Raw genomic sequence first — 21,638 nt, 5'->3', positions numbered from 1 at the left:
TATGACAATCATTAAGTGTTGTACCACATGATTCTTGACAAATGTATATTTTATTTTATGTACGTTGAGAGCATATGCACCAAGACAAATTCCTTGTGTGTCCAATCACACTTGGCCAATAAAAATTCTATTCTATTCTATTCTATTCTATAATGCAGTGTATGAATTTCTAAAAAAAATAAAACCAGGTCTTTACATTACCCATAATGGCAATTCAACTCATGCTAATCCACAATTACCTTTCATTGTTACAGTACAAAAATGTTAATTGCTCACTCCATGTCTTCTTTCACCTAGATCGTCTTTTTTTTCTTCTCCAATATTTCATCTGCAGATTGCAGTAAATCCTGGCAGTAAAGAACTCAGTATGCTTGATTCATACTTCACATTTGTTATCCTGCCTTTCATGTGTAAGAGAATGCAAAAAGTATAAATGATGCAAAAAACAAAATATAGGTTTGCCGACAGGAAGTTTACAGTTAGAGTAGGAATTACTAAACAAAAACAAAATTATGCCTCATATTCTTGCTAGGAGGGGAAATGACAACATTTTAAACTAATATCTAAATTACATACAGGACCTTTCTCAAAATGGCAAAACAGCCTCTGGTTATGATCTGTTCCAATAATTTTGTGTTGAAGAACAGTAGAAACACATTCCAAGATAGCTGAAGTCTTTCAGCTACAATTAGGCCTCTGAGCCCAAAGCATCAGAAAGACATCAGATTATGAAAGGATATTTTAATGCTGACCAATAAGGAAGGGGTAGTTTTCAGAACTGAATTCAAAAAAGAACAAATGTAACCATGGAGATGTTGTACTGAAACATGGTGAAGTACACTTTTATTTCTTAGCTGCTCTATCTTCAAATTTCACAACAAAGAGTTTGGGAGAGCAGTCAATTTTGGGAAGTATGTTTGTGTGTGTAAGGGCAACTGAAAAAAGAGTGAATTTATGAGGATACAGACAGACAAGCAAGGCTACTCTACCAATTTCCATCTGACTGCTTCTCTCCCAGAAATTTTCAAAGCTACTTCACTCTGTCAGTCTCAGATCAGCTATGCTACTTTAGGATTGTGTACTTAATAATAATAATAATAATAATAATAATAATAATAATTATTATTATTATTATTATTATTATTATTATTAATTAGATTTGTATGCTGCCCCTCTCCGAAGACTCGGGGTAGCTCACAACAATAATAAAAACAATGTTACAGTGGAACAAATCTAATATTAAAAGAGAAAAAAACATATAAAACCCTATCATTTAAAACCAAACAACACATACATACCAAACATAAAGTATAAAAGCCTGGGGAAGGTGTCTCAGTTCCCCCATGCCTGTCGATATAGGTGGGTCTTGAGTAGCTTATGAAAGACAAGGAGGGTGGGGGCTGTTCTAATCTACGGGGGGAGTTGATTCCAGAGGGCCGGGGCCACCACAGAGAAGGCTCTTCCCCTGGGGCCCACCAAATGACACTGTTTAGTCGACAGGACCCAGAGAAGGCCAACTCTGTGGGACCTTATCGGTCGCTGGGATTCGTGCGGTAGCAGGCGGTTCCGGAGGTACTCTGGTCCAGTGCCATGTAGGGCTTTAAAGGTCATAACCAACTTGAATACCCACTCTTACTTTTTGATCTGTCCACTGTTCAGTGTATCTCTCTGACCACATGTTTTCATATAATAAATTCTAAGCACTGCAATAACAGTAATAGAGCACAACAGATAGCATGTTGATGATGTAGCCTGAGAGAAACTAGGAACAGCATACCTCACTCTCTCAATTATTTTCCTTCACTTAAAAATGATTATATGCTCTTACAGCAAACTAGGACTTGTCAAACTGTCAACAAATTCTAGGGATAACAATTTGAAGAGAATTTCAGGATGAAAAGCCTATCCAAGCCAATCCTGGAACAAATTTGCAGTAATCTATTTTTGCATTTACAATCCTAATAGTCCCACTCCTATCTATATTGTCCAGAGTAAATATCCTCTATTTCAGATCCACAAGGGTCACTCCATTCTACATACTGCTGGACTAGGAAGTAGTCCAAGTAACGAGTCGCAATCTAATCTTCATGCAACTTGGTGTGTTGCAAAAGAACTAGGCCGTATCTGCCCGAATTTGAAACCAGTAATTGATTAGGTATTTCCAAACCTTATTTACTCTTATGTCTAATCATTTATTGATTACCACTTGCTATTCACCCATTTGATTCATTCTCCATTGAGATATTCATATTGTTGTATACCAGTGATGGCGAACCTATGGCATGGGTGCCACAGGTGGCACGTGGAGTCATATCTGCTGGCACGTGAGCCGTTGCCCTAACTCAGCTCCAATGTGCATCTGTGTAACAGCTGGCTGATTTTTGGCTCACACAGAGGCTTTGTGAGGGTGGTTTTGCTTTACAGAGAGCCTCCAGGGGATGAGGAAGGGTGTTTTTATCCTCCCCCTTCTCCAGGGAAGCCTCTGGAGTCTGGGGAGGGCAAAACACAAGCCTACTGAGCCCATCACAAGTTGGGAAACAGGCCATTTTTAGCCTACAGAGGGCCTCTGGAGTCTGGGGAGGGCAAAACACAAGCCTACTGAGCCCATCACAAGTTGGGAAACAGGCCATTTTTAGCCTACAGAGGGCCTCTGGAGCCTGGGGAGGGCAAAACACAAGCCTACTGAGCCCATCACAAGTTGGGAAACAGGCCATTTTTAGCCTACAGAGGGCCTCTGGAGCCTGGGGAGGGCAAAACACAAGCCTACTGAGCCCATCACAAGTTGGGAAACAGGCCATTTTTAGCCTACAGAGGGCCTCTGGAGCCTGGGGAGGGCAAAACACAAGCCTACTGAGCCCATCACAAGTTGGGAAACAGGCCATTTTTAGCCTACAGAGGGCCTCTGGAGCCTGGGGAGGGCAAAACACAAGCCTACTGAGCCCATCACAAGTTGGGAAACAGGCCATTTTTAGCCTACAGAGGGCCTCTGGAGCCTGGGGAGGGCAAAACACAAGCCTACTGAGCCCATCACAAGTTGGGAAACAGGCCATTTTTAGCCTACAGAGGGCCTCTGGAGCCTGGGGAGGGCAAAACACAAGCCTACTGAGCCCATCACAAGTTGGGAAACAGGCCATTTTTAGCCTACAGAGGGCCTCTGGAGCCTGGGGAGGGCAAAACACAAGCCTACTGGGCCCATCACAAGTTGGGAAACAGGCCATTTTCAGCCTCCAGAGGGCCTCTGTGGGGCGTGAGAAGCTGTTTTCTCCCTCTCTGGGCATTGAATTATGGGTGTGGGCGCTCACGCATGCACAATGGCATGCACACACGCTCTTTTGGCACCTGAGGGAAAAAAGGTTCGCCATCACTGTTCTATTCTGTCTAATGTTCACTAATAATCATTCATTAAGATCTTAATAGCCCCTAATACCAGTTACTTCCATATTGGTACTATAACCTTTTCTTCTGTAAAACACATATATATTACCAGTAAAATACAATATACGTATTATTGTATTGAAAAAATGCTTCACCAACTTATTATTATCTCATCTTATTATTTTCTTAAGACCAAATAATAAAACAATATGCATTTATGGGAGTTAAATTATAAACTGTTCATAATTATAAACTATGTAATTATAAACTATATCCACAGCATGAACTAAGCTTTAAAAAAATCACTTTTGGTTTAAACAAATTTTTTATTTATTTATTTATTTATTTATTGATTGATTGATTGATTGGATTTGTATGCCGCCCCTCTCCGTGGACTCGGGGAGGCTAACAACAGTGATAAAAACAGCATGTAACAATCCAATACTAAAACAACTAAAAAAACCTTATTTATAAAATCAAATATACATACAAACATACCATGCATAAATTGTAGAGGCCTAGGGGGAAAGAATATCTCAGTTCCCCCATGCCTGACGGCAGAGGTGGGTTTTAAGGAGCTTACGAAAGGCGAGGAGGGTCGGGGCAATTCTAATCTCTGGGGGGAGTTGGTTCCAGAGGGCCGGGGCCGCCACAGAGAAGGCTCTTCCCCTGGATCCCGCCAAATGACATTGTTTAGTCAACGGGACCCGGAGAAGGCCAACTTTGTGGGACCTAACTGGTCGCTGGGATTTGTGCAGCAGAAGGCGGTCCCAGAGATAATCTGGTCCAGTGCCATGAAGGGCTTTATAGGTCATAACCAACACTTTGAATTGTGAACGGAAACTGATCAGCAACCAATGCAGACTGCAGAGTATTGGTATGACATGGGCATATTTGGGGAAGCCCATGATTGCTCTCGCAGCTGCATTCTGCATGATCTGAAGTTTCCGAACACTTTTCAAAGGCAGCCCCATGTAGAGAGCATTACAGTAGTTGAGCCTCGAGGTTATGAAGGCATGAGTGACTGTGAGCAGTGATTCACAAATATTCAAGAATCCATTCATTCAAGAGGAACACATTTCTAAGTGGAGAAAGAAGTTGGTTTTCTATAGCTGTAAATAACTGGTCTTTGCAGATATGCATGAGTGGAAGGATTCCAAGAAAGCACTGTAGCAAAAGTCTCTGCTATTTAATTCTTTTTTTATTATTATTATGTAACATATGAAGAGTTCATATTTTCAGGATTAAAAATGCTGTCACTAACTGACATTTGGAAAGTGCAAATGCTGGACACAAGGTTGGCTGAATCCTGTTTGTCGGACTAGCCAATGCATCTGCTGCTGAGGGTCTTTTGACTACTTCTGGAATAGAGAAGTCCCCAAGGTTGTCATGAGTACTTCTAAAAGCAATGGTCCACAGATGCAGCAGCTGTGTATAATGAACACGATAGATGCATTTTCCATTTGCCTAGGCTGCATTTACATCTCTCCATTAAAAGGGAAGATGATGAGTCAAATTCAAGATTGTTTCAAAAGAGAGCTGGAGATAACTCATGCTATGGATTTCTTTTTAAAAGTTAAAAGATAAAGGTTCTTGGGTTCAGCTCAATTCCTGGTGATGTCTTGGCCAGTTTACTTGTGTGGGACCGCCTTCTGCCGTATGAGTCCCAGCGACCGATTGGGTCCCAAAGAATTGGCCATCTCCAGGTCCCGTCAACCAGACAATGTCGCTTGGCGAGGGCCTAGGAGAAGAGCCTTCTCTTTGGGGGGCATGGCCCTCTGAAATCAGCTCCCCTTGGAGATTTGCACTGTCCCCACCCTCCTTGCCTTCCGTAAGAGTCTTAAGACTCACCTATGTCGCCAGGCTTGGGACAATTAGGTCTCAGCCCCCTGGCCAATGAAATGAGATATATGTTGTATGATTGTTTTTAAATATTGGATTTTTAGATTGTAATTTTAAATTTAATTAGATTTGCCGTTGTACTATATTGTTATATTATATGCTGTTAGCCACCCTGAGTCCTCAGAGAAGGGCGGCATACAAATCTAATTAATTAATTAATAAACTTCATTGATTTAAAAAAATATAAAAATAGTTTGCCATTACTTTCTGGAATAGTTCTCAACTTTCAAGAACAGTTTTATATTTTTGACCTAAAACTGAAACTATGTGGAATGTTTAGTCTGAAGGCTGCTGATATTAATGCAATCATCCCACGATGCCATGTAGACTATAGAACCCAGACCTGCTGACTCTATTTGCCAAATTGTGGAAATTGTAGCTCAATACAATAGGATGTTTTTAAAGTCTTTTAACTATTATTAATTGATCAAATCGTTCTGTACTTGTTGGGAGCTGCCCCGAGTCCACGGAGAGGGGCGGCATACAAATCCAATAAATAAATAATAAATAAATAAATACATATAGATAGATAATATTGGAGGAAGCAATACTTTCTCCAAATAGGATAACAGAACCAGTTGGGTATAGTAGTTAAAATGCTGGTCTAGAAATAAAGAGACTATAAAGTTTATGAAAGCCGGTCAGATTTTCCATCATTTCTCCCACTCAGCCTTATGGGTTCTTATTGTGGGGGAAAAGAGGAAGGAATACTGTGTATGTTCATAGCCTTGAGTTATTTATAAAGTAGTATGTATGTGTGTGTGTGTGTGTGTGTGTGTGTGTGTGTGTGTGTGTGTATTTATTTATTTATTTATTTATTTATTTATTTGACTTATATGCAATTTATTAATTGGACTTAAAGGAAGGATAAAATATAATAAATAAATTTTGTACTAATTAGACATGATAGTAACCTGAATTTTGCAATTATTCCTGTATCTGCCAGGTGATAAAGAGATTGAAACATGGTCTGTTTGCTTATATTATATTCTGTTATAGGCAGTTAACTATACAGCACTGTTGAGAATACACTCCTCAAGTACCTTTTATGTCATATGAAATCACAGATGTGCAAAAGGAATAATGATATTTTCCTAGGGAATATTTTAGTTGACTATAGGAAACCACGTAAAAGTATAAAATTATCACAAACAATCCAACAACTAATTTTAGGATAGATTTTTTTTCTTCCATTATATAAGGATTATAAACATAATCCTATGCATTCTATCCATTATGTACTCCATTTCATTATAGTCAATTAAGTTAATTTCAGAGAAACACTATAGGATTGCTGTATTAGAATTCAAGAATTGTGACTTGAAGGCACATTTGAGACTAAGATGAGACTTGCCAATTCTAGAAGAGCCAAGGACATCCACTCATCCAGTGAAGTCTGCCAACATTTCTGCGTAATCTTTAGTTCTATAATTTCCATATGAGTAAAGAATAAAATTGGTGACTAAGTGTGAGTCACTGAGTTAAGAAGCTACCTTAAAAAAAACACCCTGATTTCTTTTCTAAATGTCTCCTATTCAGATTGTGTTCACAATCCAATCATAAGCAACTATAAGAAAGAAGTATTTTCAGATCTTTTATCTGTTTTACACTACCTGCTAAGGAAGCTAAAATAGGCTTTCTCAACTTAATGTGGATTGTACAGTTCATAATCCCTTGCCAATATGGCTATGGTTCATCTGGAAAATATTAAGAAACCTGAATTGTATCGCTCTCCAAAATTCTTAATTAAGATCTTCCATTTTCACCTTAGTTAAGTACTTCTGAATATTCCTTTCTGGATGATTAAACATGGATTTTCATCTTTGTACTCAGAGGAAATGTGCAGCTCAATATGGTTTGAGGGTATTTAAAATTTAAATTGTGACTACGGTATCAAAACTGTGAAGGAAGACAGTGGCCTGTGTCTTTCAAATGCAAGCCACTCTTTTGACGACAACAAAGACCATACAGTGGTACCTCTACTTAGGAACTTAATTCCTTCCCTGACCAGGTTCTTAAGTAGAAAAGTTTGTAAGAAGAAGCAATTTTTCCCATAGGAATCAATGTAAAAGCAAATAATGTGTGCGATTAGGGAAACTACAGGGAGGATTGAGGCCCTGTTTCCTCCCAGGAGATTCCTAGAGAGGCCCCATGGAGGCATCTTCCTGCCTTTTCTGGCTGTTTCCTCCCAGGAGATTCCTAGAGAGGCCCCATGGAGGCATCTCCCTGCCTTTTCTGGCCCTATTTCCTCTCAGGAGATTCCTAGAGAGGCCCCACAGAGGCTTCGTATGTTTGTAGGTAGAGGGGCCACTGTACTTTGGACAGAAAGGACTGCTGGTTTGAAAGAGAGTTCTACTAGGCAATCAATGTCAAAATTGAACAGCCCTTTCTCAACAGAGGGAGAGGGATAAAACCTCATTTTCTTCAATCTACAACACAGTCTTTTCAACAGTTCCAAGAAGGCTCCACACCAATTTGCACCACTCAGGTGACCCTGATGACAAAGATAAGCCTCCCGGTGATCTTAATGACCCACTAAAGGAATGTAAACAACCAGCTATCTGCAAGGAGTATAAATCTATCCATTGCCCAACATCAGTCAGAGCTGAAAAAGCTTCTTGGATGAGAAGCTAAATGTCTTCAAAGAAAAACCAGAAATTCCAACTGCCTTTTGTAAAAGCATTTTTGGGACAACTATGACCTGGAAAACTGAGAATTTCCATAGACATCCAGGCATATGCTTTTATCTTAATTTTCAGAAAACAAATCTAAATGCTGTTTAGCACTGTGTCTAATGAATTCCTGGATAGATTGTTGTTATTTGATCTATCAAATAAAACAAGCAAGTTAAATCTATTTTCATTGGGATGGCAGTATGAAAAGCTGCACTTGAGATAAATATATTTTACGCAGCATTGCTATGTTATCATAATAATAATATTGAAAGTCTCGATCTATGATGCCACTCAATCAAACTATAACAATCAAATAAGATTGCCTGGGTAACTTTCAGGAGGCAATGTACCTGCATTTTATGTAATCTGATTTATTATGTATTTTATGTACATAATTTATATCCTGGAACTTCCCTGTATATTTATGTTACCATAATGGCTGAATTAATAAATAACAAGATGCAAGTGTAGTATTTTTTTTAAAAGCTTCAAAATATAACAACATTTATTTAGGACAGACATTTCAAACAGAAATATTACCCTGCCATAGCTTAAAAGTCTGGAAAATTTTGAAATATTTTTGCCTATACCTAAATTATTGTTGAGAAAGACATAGAGGTGACAAATAAGATAATCAAAAGCAAAAGGCAACGATATTAGGTTGAAAACAGAATTGTTTTCTATTTTGCATGACTCAGACAACAATTCTGATATTACTTAAACAATCAAAGAGGAATGCCATAATTTAACAACTCAAAGGCTCAGAAGCATGATAGAGACCATTCATTTTTCAAACGCTCTCCAGAAGAATTTGGCAAGTAGATTTTGAAAGGTCAGCAATGAGAGTGTAGCTTCGCTTCTAGATGGAGGAAGACCAAATAATATTCCTTATGCAAGGGTGACAAAATGCCATCCATCAACATGAAAATGTAGCAGAAAACAATAGAAGAAGGAAACACCATTTTCCCCATATCTCCTTAGTTTCCTCCAGAAAAACAGAAAAAAAATATTCATATATTGTTTCCCAAATTACTTCACCAACAATATACTAGCACAAATTTGATGTTGCAGTATTAGCTTACTAAATTTTTTATGTCCAGAACTCACTACAAAATATAAATCTTACATAAAGAGCACAAGAATGCATTTCCTCCTGGGAGCAAACCAATACTGTACTTTCAAAAGTGAAGGAAACATCAAGTCCTCTTTTTTCCTTGTGTTGACTTTTTATTCTAAAGGTTAATGGCTGAGTTCTTTTTTAACTTGACCTCATTGTCCTGGAAGGAGGATATACACAATAGCAGTAGCATTCATACACTGTAAATATATGGATAAGCCCAGCTGCAGGAATTGTAAACAACATACCATATCATGTTTTCAGGGTGTTTTAGTTAAATATTTCTGTTTAATTAAAAGGGTCTGCTTATCCATGGATGGGGCTTGCATGCAAATATATATAAAAGAAAAACTTTAAAAACAACAACATGTAGCCCCAAACTTATAACCATTCATTTAGCTACCATTCAGTTACATTGCTGCTGCAAAAAAATGACTTACAACTGATCCTTGTACCAGTTACTGTTCTAGCTAGCATCCCTGTAGTCACATGATTTAAATTTAGGTTACTTGGCAACCAATATGTGTTTACAATTGCAACATTCCATGAGAATGCAGTTTGTGAGCTCCCTAACCAGTTTCCAACAAGCAATATCAATGGGGGAAAGCCAAATTCACTTAATGACGGCAATGACTAGAGTGATTTGCTTAATGGCTACAACAAAATAGGTGGCAAAATTGGATGTGCCTCCCTTAATGACAAGCTTAGTGATGAAAGTTCAGGTAGCAATTATGGTCAGCAGTATACCATATATACTTGGGGATAAGCCCATCCAAAGATACACTAAAGCCAAATTTTGGAGAGTATTTTGGCATCTAAGATTCTCCAGTTATCTGCAAGTATATATGATTTTTTTTTAAAAAACATTTTTATGGAGAAAAAAAATCCCATGTATATAAAGGACAGTACAGAGATCCCAAGAAAAAGCATCTGTTTAAAGAGATTTTGCACTCAAACATCACATTTTGCTGTTCCAATGCTGATCAGCCATTGTCCTGGCGGAAAGGAGTGTTGAAAATAATTACGAACTTTTCTAGATAAGAACCGGATGTTCAAGATTTTTTTGCCTCTTCTCAAGAACTATTTTCCGCTTACAAAACCGAGCCTCCGAAACTGTAACTGGAAAAGGCAGGAAGAAGCCTCCGTGGAGCCTCTCTAGGAATCTCCTGGGAGGAAACAGGGCCTCCACCCTCCCTATGGTTTCCCCAATCACACAAATTATTATTTTACATTGCTTTCTATGGGGAAAATTGCTTCTTCTTACAAACTTTTCTACTTAAGAACCTGTTCACAGAACAAATTAAGTTTGTAAGTAGATATACAACTGTACTTCTACTTCCATTTCCCCAAATTTCCATTTTCCCCCCTGATAAAATTTCAAAAAAATTGACATCTGTACAATTCAGGAAGTAAGCAGTGATTCAGGAGCAACACCAAGTCTTACTAAAAAACCAGCACATCAACAAAACAGTAATTATCTGTCGAGAGATAAGAGAAGGGGTACAGATTAATCTTTCCACACAGAGATCTTTTTAAAAACAAGCTGGGACAGATGTACCCTTAATAAATTACTCTTTCATACTGGTGACAGAGCAGTCATTGATACAAGGAGGAGGGAGATATACAAGACTGAAGATGTGCTAAATAACAACATCAGTTCAAAGGAAACCTACTGCATGAAGATGGTATTAAATATTTAATACCTTTGAAAATATCCCACTCATCAAACCACTACAAGCTCTCCCATTTTACTGCACTGAATTCAAGGGGATCAGACCAACGAAAGGGGATCCTTGCATATAAATGTGCTGTTACGAAACGTTCTGAATTTTATATGGTCAGCTGGCAGTTTCAGAGCGCTTTTTAGGCAATTTTTTTTCTAAGCTTACATGCCTCACACTCACAGGTCCAGTTTGGCCTCATGACATACATGAGCTAATCCATCTTGCACTTTAATCAGAATGCACATGCAATGTTAGTTAAATCTAATTAAATTGAATTTCAGATTCTACATTCTTGTTTCCTATACTTTTATACCACATTTATATTTATTTATTTATTGGATTTGTATGCCACCCCTCTCCGAGAACTCAGGGCAGCTCACAACATATCAAAACAATAAACAATATACATATCTAAAAAATCCAATTAATATAGCTAAAAAACTTTAAAAACACTAATAATATTTAAAATCATTCATTCCCATTCATACCGCAAGACATACTACACTCCTCGACCAGGGGGCTAGGGTCCAATGGCCCAAGTCTGGCGGCACAGATAGGTCTTTAAACTTTTACTGAAGGTGAGGAGGGTGAAGGCAATGCGAATCTCTGGGGGGGAGCTGATTCCAGAGGGCTGGGCCCCCCACAAAGAAGGCTCTTCCCCTAGGTCCCGCCAAACGGCATTGTCTAGATGAAATATACTACATATTTTAGCTGCAGTTGTTCAAAAGTAAGATCATTCAACTTCAGACAGGACAACTTCACTACTGCAAAAAAATAAGCAAATTTATTAGGCTTACAGAACACTTCTCTGGCTGGTGTCCTCGACTTATGACCACAATTCAGCCCAGAATTGTGTTGAATTTTATTCCATTTTATGACTTTTCTTGCCACATTTGATAAGTGAATCACTGTAGTTGTAAATTTAGTAAATGATTGTGAATCTGGCTTCCCCACTGACTTTGTTTGTCAGAAAGTTGCAAAAGGGAATCATATGACCCTGAGACATATGAACCAGTTGTCAAGCATCCAAATGTAGATCACGTGTGTGAAAAATAGTCATAAGTCACTTTTTTCAATGCTGTTGTAACTTTGAATGGTTCACTAAATAACTATTGTAAGTCTCAAGGACTACCTAAATTGCATTGGAACATTTTTCCCCCTATTTAAAACATAATGTATAGAAAATTTCCCAGATATTAACCAAATTAAACAAAGAAGATACATCTATGATTACATAAACGTAGCCTAATATGCTTTTTTCCTCCTATTTTTTCCAATTCCCCCCCCTTTCTGAATCACACATTTTAGACTTTTTAAATAAGCTTATTATTTTAAGAGACTGCTTTACTTTATTGATTGAATGTAAGCCACTCTGGGAAACTCTTTGGCTGAAGAGCAGAATGAAAAAATGCTTTCCCAGAATAAAATGTCTGCAACTGATTTCTGTAAACAGGATGTGCATTCTAATACATTATCCAAGACAGTTCAGTATAAATAGTTTTCTTTAGACCATGGCAAAAATTTATTTAGGACTGATATGGTACACACTTAAAGAATGTGGAATCTAAAAAAAAAAGAAAACAGGATGAAGCAGACCACAGGTTTTTTAAAAAAAAGAATACTTAATATTAATATATTTTATTTAATGAACTGAATCTAATTTTTTTTAAAAAAATACAAATACAAACTGAAAATATAGACGAAGGAAGGAAGGAAGGAAGGAAGGAAGGAAGGAAAGAAAGATGGGAGGGAGAACAGTCAGATTTATATTCTATATTCATAGTCACTGACTTACAAATGAATTCATTGCAATAATATAAACAATATAAAATATTTTAGTTTATTTTTTTATTGAATTCACCACCCATCTCACTCTTTGCAACATAAATTGTAGCATTCTTTGATTAGTAGAAAACATTGCCCTTTCCAAAATAGATAAATCACACACTTCAAACATTTGTTTCAACATTTATTTACTGTAATCATCATTCTCTACACCTTTCTTTTATTCATGAGGCCATTATTTGTTTCTGAATTATACCTTTTAACATATCACCAACAATAATACTTAATTAGTAGACTCCTGTGGTTATTTAATATGTGATTTTAAGAAACACATTTCAGAATATCAGTTACAACCATTTTGTTGTTTTAACCCAGCTGAATTTGCAAACAAGGACAATGTATAATTAGTTTTATTTTCCTTAGGCATGTTGTATAGCACTAAAACAACAATGCATACAATCATAAAATTTAAAAAGTACTTCCTTTAAATTATATTTCTAAAATTATTAAATTACAAATGACATATTATATACTAACTAAAGATAATAACCATTTGTAATTTAATTATTGTTATTGCTCACATTTTGGCAACCTTGTGATTTATTCAATATAGTGTGGTTGAGCAAATCATGACTTGATTCAATATTTGAATCTCATCACCAATAGCATTCAGCAATCAGGTAAACCATGACAACCTCTTGGTTGCTTTGTGAACCCAGCTCTTTCCCCTGCTATGCAACAGTATGTGGTTTAACAGTTGAGGAGCTGGCCAATGTAATTAGAGCAAGACAAAATATAAATGAACCAGATTTTCTCCCATAACTGTAAAGCAAAAAATTATTCACTCCCACCCCTGCCACGCCAAGCTACAAGATTGTGATTTAGAGGGAAGAATCCGCTATTGGGTCCAAGATTAATTTATACTTCAAGATGTCGAACTGCAAAAATTAGGGATAGGGCAAGTCTCTTTTTCTTAGCCCTAATTAGGGAGTCTCTTCCCATGATTCCAAACTGTTATTTTTCCAACAAGAAATAATATATGACTAAATATACACTGTTTCAGTAAGGGTCAGTGTGCTACAGAAAATTTAAATCACACACAAAAAGTCTTAACTTATCATTTATAGCAGAAATCTAGCACCTAAGAAGTCTGTGTCTCACACAAGATTCTGGAAATTTTTGACAGATTTATAATAGCTTAGCTCTACAAACTCCCCCATATTGCATTTGCATTAGTTCCCTTTTATTCATATTCAGTTCCTCATACAGCCCTGTACTTGAAACACACTTGATTTCTTCAAATATAATACTTCTGTCTCTGAATTCCACTGGCATCTTTCAAAATTTATCTACCAGCATTCCCTTTTCACTCATCTCAGATAAGCCTTTTCGGGTAATCCCTACATATCAGACTTAAAGGATACGAAAATCTTGAAGCCTTGGTCATTGTTTATTTGACATACTTACTTCTTACTTGGTTGATAGTTACTTTCTAATACATTAGCAATTCAACTTCAGCAACCTATGTTTCCAGTCCACAAGATTTGTACATAAATATATTTTTATATGTTAAGAGCTACAGTATTGAATTTAGACTTCTCAGAAATAAACTTACCCACTGATTTTAATCACACTTGTCCAAACTCAGCATGTCAAAAAAAAAAAAAAAAGCTTTCGGAATTTAATAAAAAGTAGATGATCACATTTGTGATTAATTCGGAGAAAAAAAACTACAGTACTTCCGTTCAAAAACATTATTTATTTTATTCAATTTATTTTATTTATTCAATTTTTAGGCCGCCCTTCTCCTTAGACTCAGGGCGGCTTACAACATGTTAGCAATAGCACTTTTTAACAGAGCCAGACTATTGCCCCCACAATCCGGGTCCTCATTTTACCCACCTCGGAAGGATGGAAGGCTGAGTCAACCTGGAGCCGGTGATGAGATTTGAACCGCTGACCTTCAGATCTACAGTCAGCTTCAGTGGCCTGCAGTACAGCACTCTACCTGCTGCGCCACCCCGGCTCCCTATTCCTGCTTGTATCCAAAATTCTGGGGCAAAGTTTTATACACTGCACTATCTTAGGATTTTATCATGTTTTATTCAGCAAACTTCTGGATAAACAATAAATGTTGTTTATAAAACACAATGATTACGTAGGTTCACATAAGATGTTAAGTTAAAACTAAGCAAGCTATATACTATGATTTAGTGATACTAAACACAAATTGTATTTTATTTCCCAGAGTAATATACAGTCTCACAATTATGGAAGTGCAAACACAAGTGTAGGTGAATTCTTTGGGTTAATTAGGCTGAAAGTTAGATGTGCATTATAACCAAAATTAAGGTAAAGAATCCTTCAAATAGGGCAACTGCTGAGGATTACAGGTTACAGGTTTAATTTTCCTAGTAAAATATAGAAGTCCTTTCCTGTTTCATTCTTTAGGATGTTTGTCAAACTCCCACTCTATCCTATAGTTCTGATTATCTCCCTTCCCAATTATTAATTATCAAGGTTGACTCAGCCTTCCATCCTTCCGAGGTGGATAAAATGAGGACCCGGACTGTGGGGGCAATATGCTGGCTTTGTTAACAAGTGCTATTGCTAACATGTTGTAAGCTGCCCTGAGTCTAAGGAGAAGGGCGGCATAAAAATCAAATAAATAATAAATAATAATAATAATAATTAATAATCAGGTCCACCCAATTGGACCTTTTCAGTATCAACCAAGGTCATCCAGGCTTTGCCATTGACCACATCTTTTTCATAGAGAATTTCAATATTGTGTATCAGAGGTGGGTTCCTACCGGTTCTAACTAGTTCTTTAGAACCTTGGGTAAACCCTGGTGATTTCCAGGAGCCGGTTCTGTTAGTGCCGGTGTGTGGGGTGCTTCCATCTTGTGTTTTTTTGCTTTTGCACATATGCAGAAACTTGGATCTTTGGCACTGCGCATGTGTGCGCCCATGCGGTGCAGGAAGAAGCGAAATGACAGGGGGGTAAATTAGAACCCACCCCTACTGTGTGTTGCTAAAATGTTTAAATCAAACTCCTGACGAGCAATCATTTTTGTAAAGAAACTCCCAAATGAAATACTGTTTGAGATCTGTTAATAAATATCAACTTCTACTAACCCTGTTATGTTGCATTTAAACAATGAATCTTTGCTTATTCCTGATTGCGCAAGGCCCAAGTGTCTTGCCAATCCAGAAATGCAAGATAAAAGAGCAAATGTTCACGCTGTGCCAAATCCCATAGCCAACCATTTAAGAAGTATTTAAAGAAACAATCTACATTTATATGTAAGTGTTTGAAGTTACACACCTGTGAATTGACTGCAATCAAATAACTTCTAGCAAAAGTCAAAACCATTTTATAGATATTCTGAAGGCATCTATTCCAGAATCTTTAGATTACTTTTTACATCCTGCCTCTTAATCTGTTTTTAGTATTTTCTCTGGGGAATATGCATTTACATGTACATTGGGATACAAATACTGTTGCGATGGATTGAACATCCTTTGAAACTAATGCAAAACCTTTCCAAGTCCCAGCATGCACATTTTAAATAGTCCTACTGCCTTGCGTGTTAAATTCTCTAATACAGCATCAACATAGGCATTGCCACTACCACCAAATTAATCCCCTGGAAACACAATCTTAATACTATGCTAGTCTAACAGTGGAACAGATGGCTTTCTCCAGCTTGTCCTGTAATTCAGGGAAAATCAAATCAGTATTATCAACTCATTTATCACCTTATACTGAGTTAGACTAAACCCTTGTAAAGCATCAAAATTAAGTATTACCCTAAAATGCCACTGATAGAAACATAGAAGATTGACAGCAGAAAAAGACTTCATGGTCCATCTAGTCTGCCCTTATACTATTTCTTGTATTTTATCTTAGGATGGATATATGTTTATCCTAGGCATGTTTAAATTCAGTTACTGTGGATTCACCAACCACGTCTGCTGGAAGTTTGTTCCAAGCATCTACTACTCTTTCAGTAAAATATTTTCTCACATTACTTCTAATCTTTCCCCCCTCTAACCTCAGGTTGTGCCCCCTTGTTCTTGTGTTCACTTTCCTATTGAAAACACTTCTCTCCTGAACCTTATTTAACCCTTTAACATATTTAAATGTTTCGATCAAGTCCCTCCTTTCCTTTCTGTCCTCCAGCCTAAACAGATTGAGTTCATTAAGTCTTTCCTGATAAGTTTTATGCTTAAGACCTTCCACCATTTTTGTAGCCCATATTTGGACCCATTCAATTTTATCAGTATCTTTTTGTAGATGAGGCCTCCAGAACTGAACACAGTAATCTAAATGTGGTCTCACCAGCGCTCTATACAGTGGGATCACAATCTCCCTCTTCCTGCTTGTTATACCTCTAGCTATGCAGCCAAGCATTCTAATTCTGATTTCTTGAACAACTTAGCCAATGTGAAGGGTTTTTTTAAATTCACCAGCTGCTAATATTCACATTTCCTTTTCAAGCCATGTGCATTTTTTAAAGCACTAAAATAAAATAAAAATATTCCAAATTGAAATATAGCAAATGCATTCTGTATTAGAAGAGAGCACGTGAAAATAGTAATACCACATAGGTTCACCACAAATGGAATCAAATACATGAGGTTGGGGCAGAAACCAAACACACACTAACAGGTTGAAACATGTTGCAGTTACCTCACCACTGTATTTGTCATATGTCCCATGAGTAAAACCAAAAGTAACCTCGCCTTTTTTGAAGCATTTGTATGAGCAGCTTTGCTTTATTTGGGTGGAGCAAGAAAATGTCACAGCAGCAATTAATTTAACCCTTACTACTGTTAAAAAAAATATGAAGAGGTAGATAGTGCCAGCTCTAGAGTTGAACTGTTCTCCATAAATTCCTGGGTAAATGTCAATGCACTTTGACCAGAAAAAGCAATACTTCTATATAGAACAATAAAGAAGGCTGTATTTTAAGTTTACAGAGTAAACTTAAATGAATGTGGATTTACAAAATTATTGGAAAGTTATGAAGAGTTATGAAATGTTATGGCATTTACTACAATTCTGATTACATTTGCAAAAAGACTTTATAACAAATCTATTTGTCATCAGTGTTTCAGAATTCTTGTAGGAATTGCATATATTTTAAATACTTTCTAGGTTAAGCTAGAAAATTGCCCTGAAATTTGCAAAATGAATTCATGCTGAATTACCAACATAAGCATGCTGCCAAGTCAAAGCGCATCTTTGCATTTGCTTGAATGAAGAAAAGTTTTATATTACAAGTGATTTGTAAACTAAATCCCTTTAAGCATCTGGAGGTAGGTTTCTCTCAAACTTTTTTCATATTAAATAGTGTATATGGTTTACTCTAGCCTTAATTGTACTGATAGGTTCAAAATATGTTATTATGTTTCCATATTAAAAACAGAAGTTTAAAAAGGAGGAGACTTCAAGTTGACAAAAAGTCTGCTAGAAATTGGAAAATGATTTTTCTGATATAAATAACAGAGCAAATTGGAAAATAGGACAATTGATCTGTGATAAATACAATTATTTTTGGATAAATAATATGTAAATCCATTGTAGTATACAGAATAACATAATATGTAAGAACCAATAGTTGTGGTACATTGTGAATTCTTTCTGGGGGGAAAGACAAAAATAAGTATATATTATATTACTCTGTATACTACAATGGATTTGCATTTAATTTATCCAAAAATAATTCATTCTTTCTTTCTTTCTTTCTTTCCTTCCTTCCTTCTTTCTTTATTTATTTGATTTATATGCCAATTCACCATAGACAGCTATCCTATTTTCCATCTTGCTCTGTACATTTATATTAGAAAAATATTTTCCAATTTCTAACATTGTTTATAGTATATTTTTCATCAATGCTCCACATTTTTCATCCATACAAACCTTCAAGATTTGTTCCAATGATACTCATGAAGTTAAGTAGAGAAATAATCTAAGACCAACAAAATCACACTGAAACTGAGATTTTAATTAATTCTCTCCTGCACTCTAAGATCAATGAACTTATTTTACGTCATGTAGCCTGTATTATGTAGGCCTGCTTATATTTTGTATATAAAGTCGTCTTTAGATGTTACTAGTGCATTTAAGAAAACGTTAAAAATCTGCTGTGTTGTATCTAAAACAGTCATTCACAGTCAAATATTTTGGTTATTACTGTATACCTTATCATACATTTTAAAGCTATTTTTGTATTAATACAAATTCACTGGAATCTTTTTTTCCCCATCTTCTTACCAGAGAATGAATACTTACATACCATATGTATAGATAGATACCTATGGGAAAATACAATAGAATTCTATATTGGCCAAATGTGATTTGACACACAAGGAATTTGTCTTTGGTACATGGGCTCTCATAAAAAGACAAGAAAAGAATCATTCCATAAATAAACCCATGTTCTGCAGTCGATGATTAAGGATTAGATCCCTAGACTAAATCTCATTTATTTAAACATAAGTTTGAACTAACCATCTCAGAAGTAGGTTTCTTTTCAGCCTTCACTTGCCCAAAAAGTACATAAATATATATAATTATGCTGATGGCCTCTGTCTGTTTTCAATGATTTTCACCTAACTCTGCACATTTTGGTGTCAGAGGTTGGCTGAAAAGAAAGGTAATATAGATCTATCCATCTCAAGGTATAATATTTGCTTTTCCAAAAAGTAGAATCGTTTAGCATACTTTTTTAAAAATACAATTGGGGCATTATCAATATTTAAAACATAACAGACCTTTACAAGCTTTTAAATTAGCAATGAAAACGTTAAATAGATTCAGAATAGCCTATCAATTGAAAGCAATGCAAGGGGTAATGAGTCATATTATCCCCAGAATTCAACACAGTATCTAGAAAAATAGAGAAAAATGAGCAGTTCAAACAATACACAATTTTATTTGTAAATATTATTAGAGAACATAAATAATATGGACCATGAGCATGATAAAAAGATTTCTGGAACATAAGGAAGCATGCAACAGATTCCATGTTACTTTTTCCTACCTAAAACATATTCCGAATTGTTAAATTGCTGCTACATTTTCCAAAATGTACTGTCCTCCATTAGGAATGTACAAAATAGGGCTCTGTTTTAACATCCAGCTTATACCATCCGACTAAATATTCTTGTCTTATTTTTCAAGATGAGTTGATAATTGTCATTGTAGAGGTGAATTAGAGAGTGATTGGAATTAAAATTTTATTTTAAATAAATACAGCATTCAGCCATAATGAAATATTTCCCATGAATTCTAAAAATATTGCTGAGGATACTTAATATCTGAAGTCTTCCTGTTTAGATATGACATGGTAGAAATAGCTTTCTATTTGATTAGCTGTCCAGCTGCAGTTTACTTCTTTTTCCAGGTGATTATTTCAACAATTTAATATCATGCAGGAATGTAATTCATTTATCTCGGTATGGTTTATATGCCAAAACATTAAATATCCATATAGCATTGACTCACATGGTTACATTACCCTAAGTTATTTATAAGAGTGGCTGCATCCATAAGCATGCCTAAGTGCAAGAAGGCTCTTGCTCCAGTTCCTTTGCTTCCAGTTCCTACCAGGATTTATTCATCCTGCCAGATGAGCAAGCCAAATGATTATTCACTATTTACATGGGAGCCTTTTCCCACAACCCCACTGACATATTTGAAAAAAACAGGAGGAACAAATCGTTCAGCCCCCCCCCCCCAGCGCTATTTAAGAACATGCAATTATTCTCTTATTTCCTGCTGGAATTCTGCTTTTCTAATGCACTAACCAGCATTATTTTAATGCATGTTTTGCAACCCGCCACACGTGATCCTTAAGATATTATCAGGAGGGCAAAGAGTAAGTAATGAGAAGGCATGAGAAGGAGGAGGAGGAAACTGGCCAGAGAGAAATCTAATAAGCAGCCTTATTAAATCCATGAACTATTTCTGCCTCTGGGTGGATCTCCCCCTCCCCATCTTCTGGTGCCCACCAGCTGTGCTGGAAGGCAACGGCTTGGGAAAGAGCAGCTCATCCCCTCGGCACACACCCCATTCAAACGAACCACAACCCCACAGAAGTCTGCCTTACAGTAAACATATATTAGGTGGCACACCCTCGAAGTGATGAAATACAGTAACTCCTCTCCTCCTCCTCCGTTTCCTTTCCTTTGCAAGCAGAAGAGCGACTAAGGTGGAGTTGGACTTCAGGGCGAGGAGGAGGAAGTGGGGAAGGGCTTCTTCTTTGGTTAAAAGTTTAAAGCGAAAATCCCAAGGAAGCGTGGGACGCGGGGGGGAGAGACCCTGAGAGCCACACCATGCCCACCCACCCCTCTAAAAATGCCAAGGTCGGTGCCCGCTTCCTGCAATGGTAAGGGCGGAAGGCTCCTATCCCCGCTGCCCCTTAAAGGGAGGAAGGGGGCTCCCCGGAGCCGCTGCCCCAGCCGGCCTCTTACCTGGATGTAGTTGTTTTCACAGTAGTCCGCAACCCTGGTGAGGTTCTGGTAGCTCTCCACCAAAGCCCGCTTGCCCGAAGGGATTTCCTCCTCTAGTAACATTTGTAGCTCTGCCATTTTCCACCTTTCCGCATTGCTCTCTCCGGCATTCAAGGGACCGCGGGAGCGCCACCGGCTCACGATTTCTCCCTGCTATTGTGGGAGCCCTGCTCGACTGCCTCTGCCTCGGAGGCTCTGCTTTCTCCGCCCGCTCACTCGCTCGCTCCCCTTCCCTTGCCTGCCTTCCTTCCTTCCTTCCTCCGCCCCTCCCTCCTTCTCACTCACTCACTCTCTCCTCCTACTTCTACTCCCCCCCCCTCCCCTCCTGCTTCCCGGCCGGAAGAGGCAGCCGCGAGGGATGTCGGGAAATGTAGTCACGCCCGTGGCTTGGGCAACCTCTTTTCCGGCTCTCGCCCCGAGCTGAGCTCGAAGCAAGGCAAAAGGAGCCTCAGTACAGATCTGTTGTTGTTTAATGTAGCATTTTACTCCAGCGAATACTGCTTGCTAGGGAATAGGAACAAGGGATATTAAAGTGGT

General features: G+C 37.4%; 1 protein-coding gene across 3 annotated transcripts in view; it reads right to left on the bottom strand.

Moving 5' to 3' along the window:
• The window catches only part of ABI1 (abl interactor 1), a 110,232-nt gene extending 88,817 nt beyond the window's left edge, over nt 1-21,415 (bottom strand). The window contains exon 1 of one of the 3 annotated variants that reach the window (XM_070728227.1): nt 21,063-21,415. In XM_070728227.1, the coding sequence (XP_070584328.1) occupies nt 21,063-21,179 (117 nt within the window). In that variant the 5' untranslated portion in view covers nt 21,180-21,415. The remainder of the gene's footprint in view (nt 1-21,062) is intronic. The other 2 variants (XM_070728228.1, XM_070728226.1) reach the window with 2 other exon arrangements.
• Between the last annotated feature and the right edge of the window lie 223 nt (nt 21,416-21,638).

The sequence above is a fragment of the Erythrolamprus reginae genome, chromosome Z, assembly GCF_031021105.1.
Source record: "Erythrolamprus reginae isolate rEryReg1 chromosome Z, rEryReg1.hap1, whole genome shotgun sequence".
In the NCBI taxonomy this organism is placed as follows: Eukaryota; Metazoa; Chordata; class Lepidosauria; order Squamata; family Dipsadidae; genus Erythrolamprus; species Erythrolamprus reginae.
The sequence above is the reverse complement of the archived record's forward strand: the minus strand, read 5'-3'. Positions and strand labels throughout refer to the sequence as shown.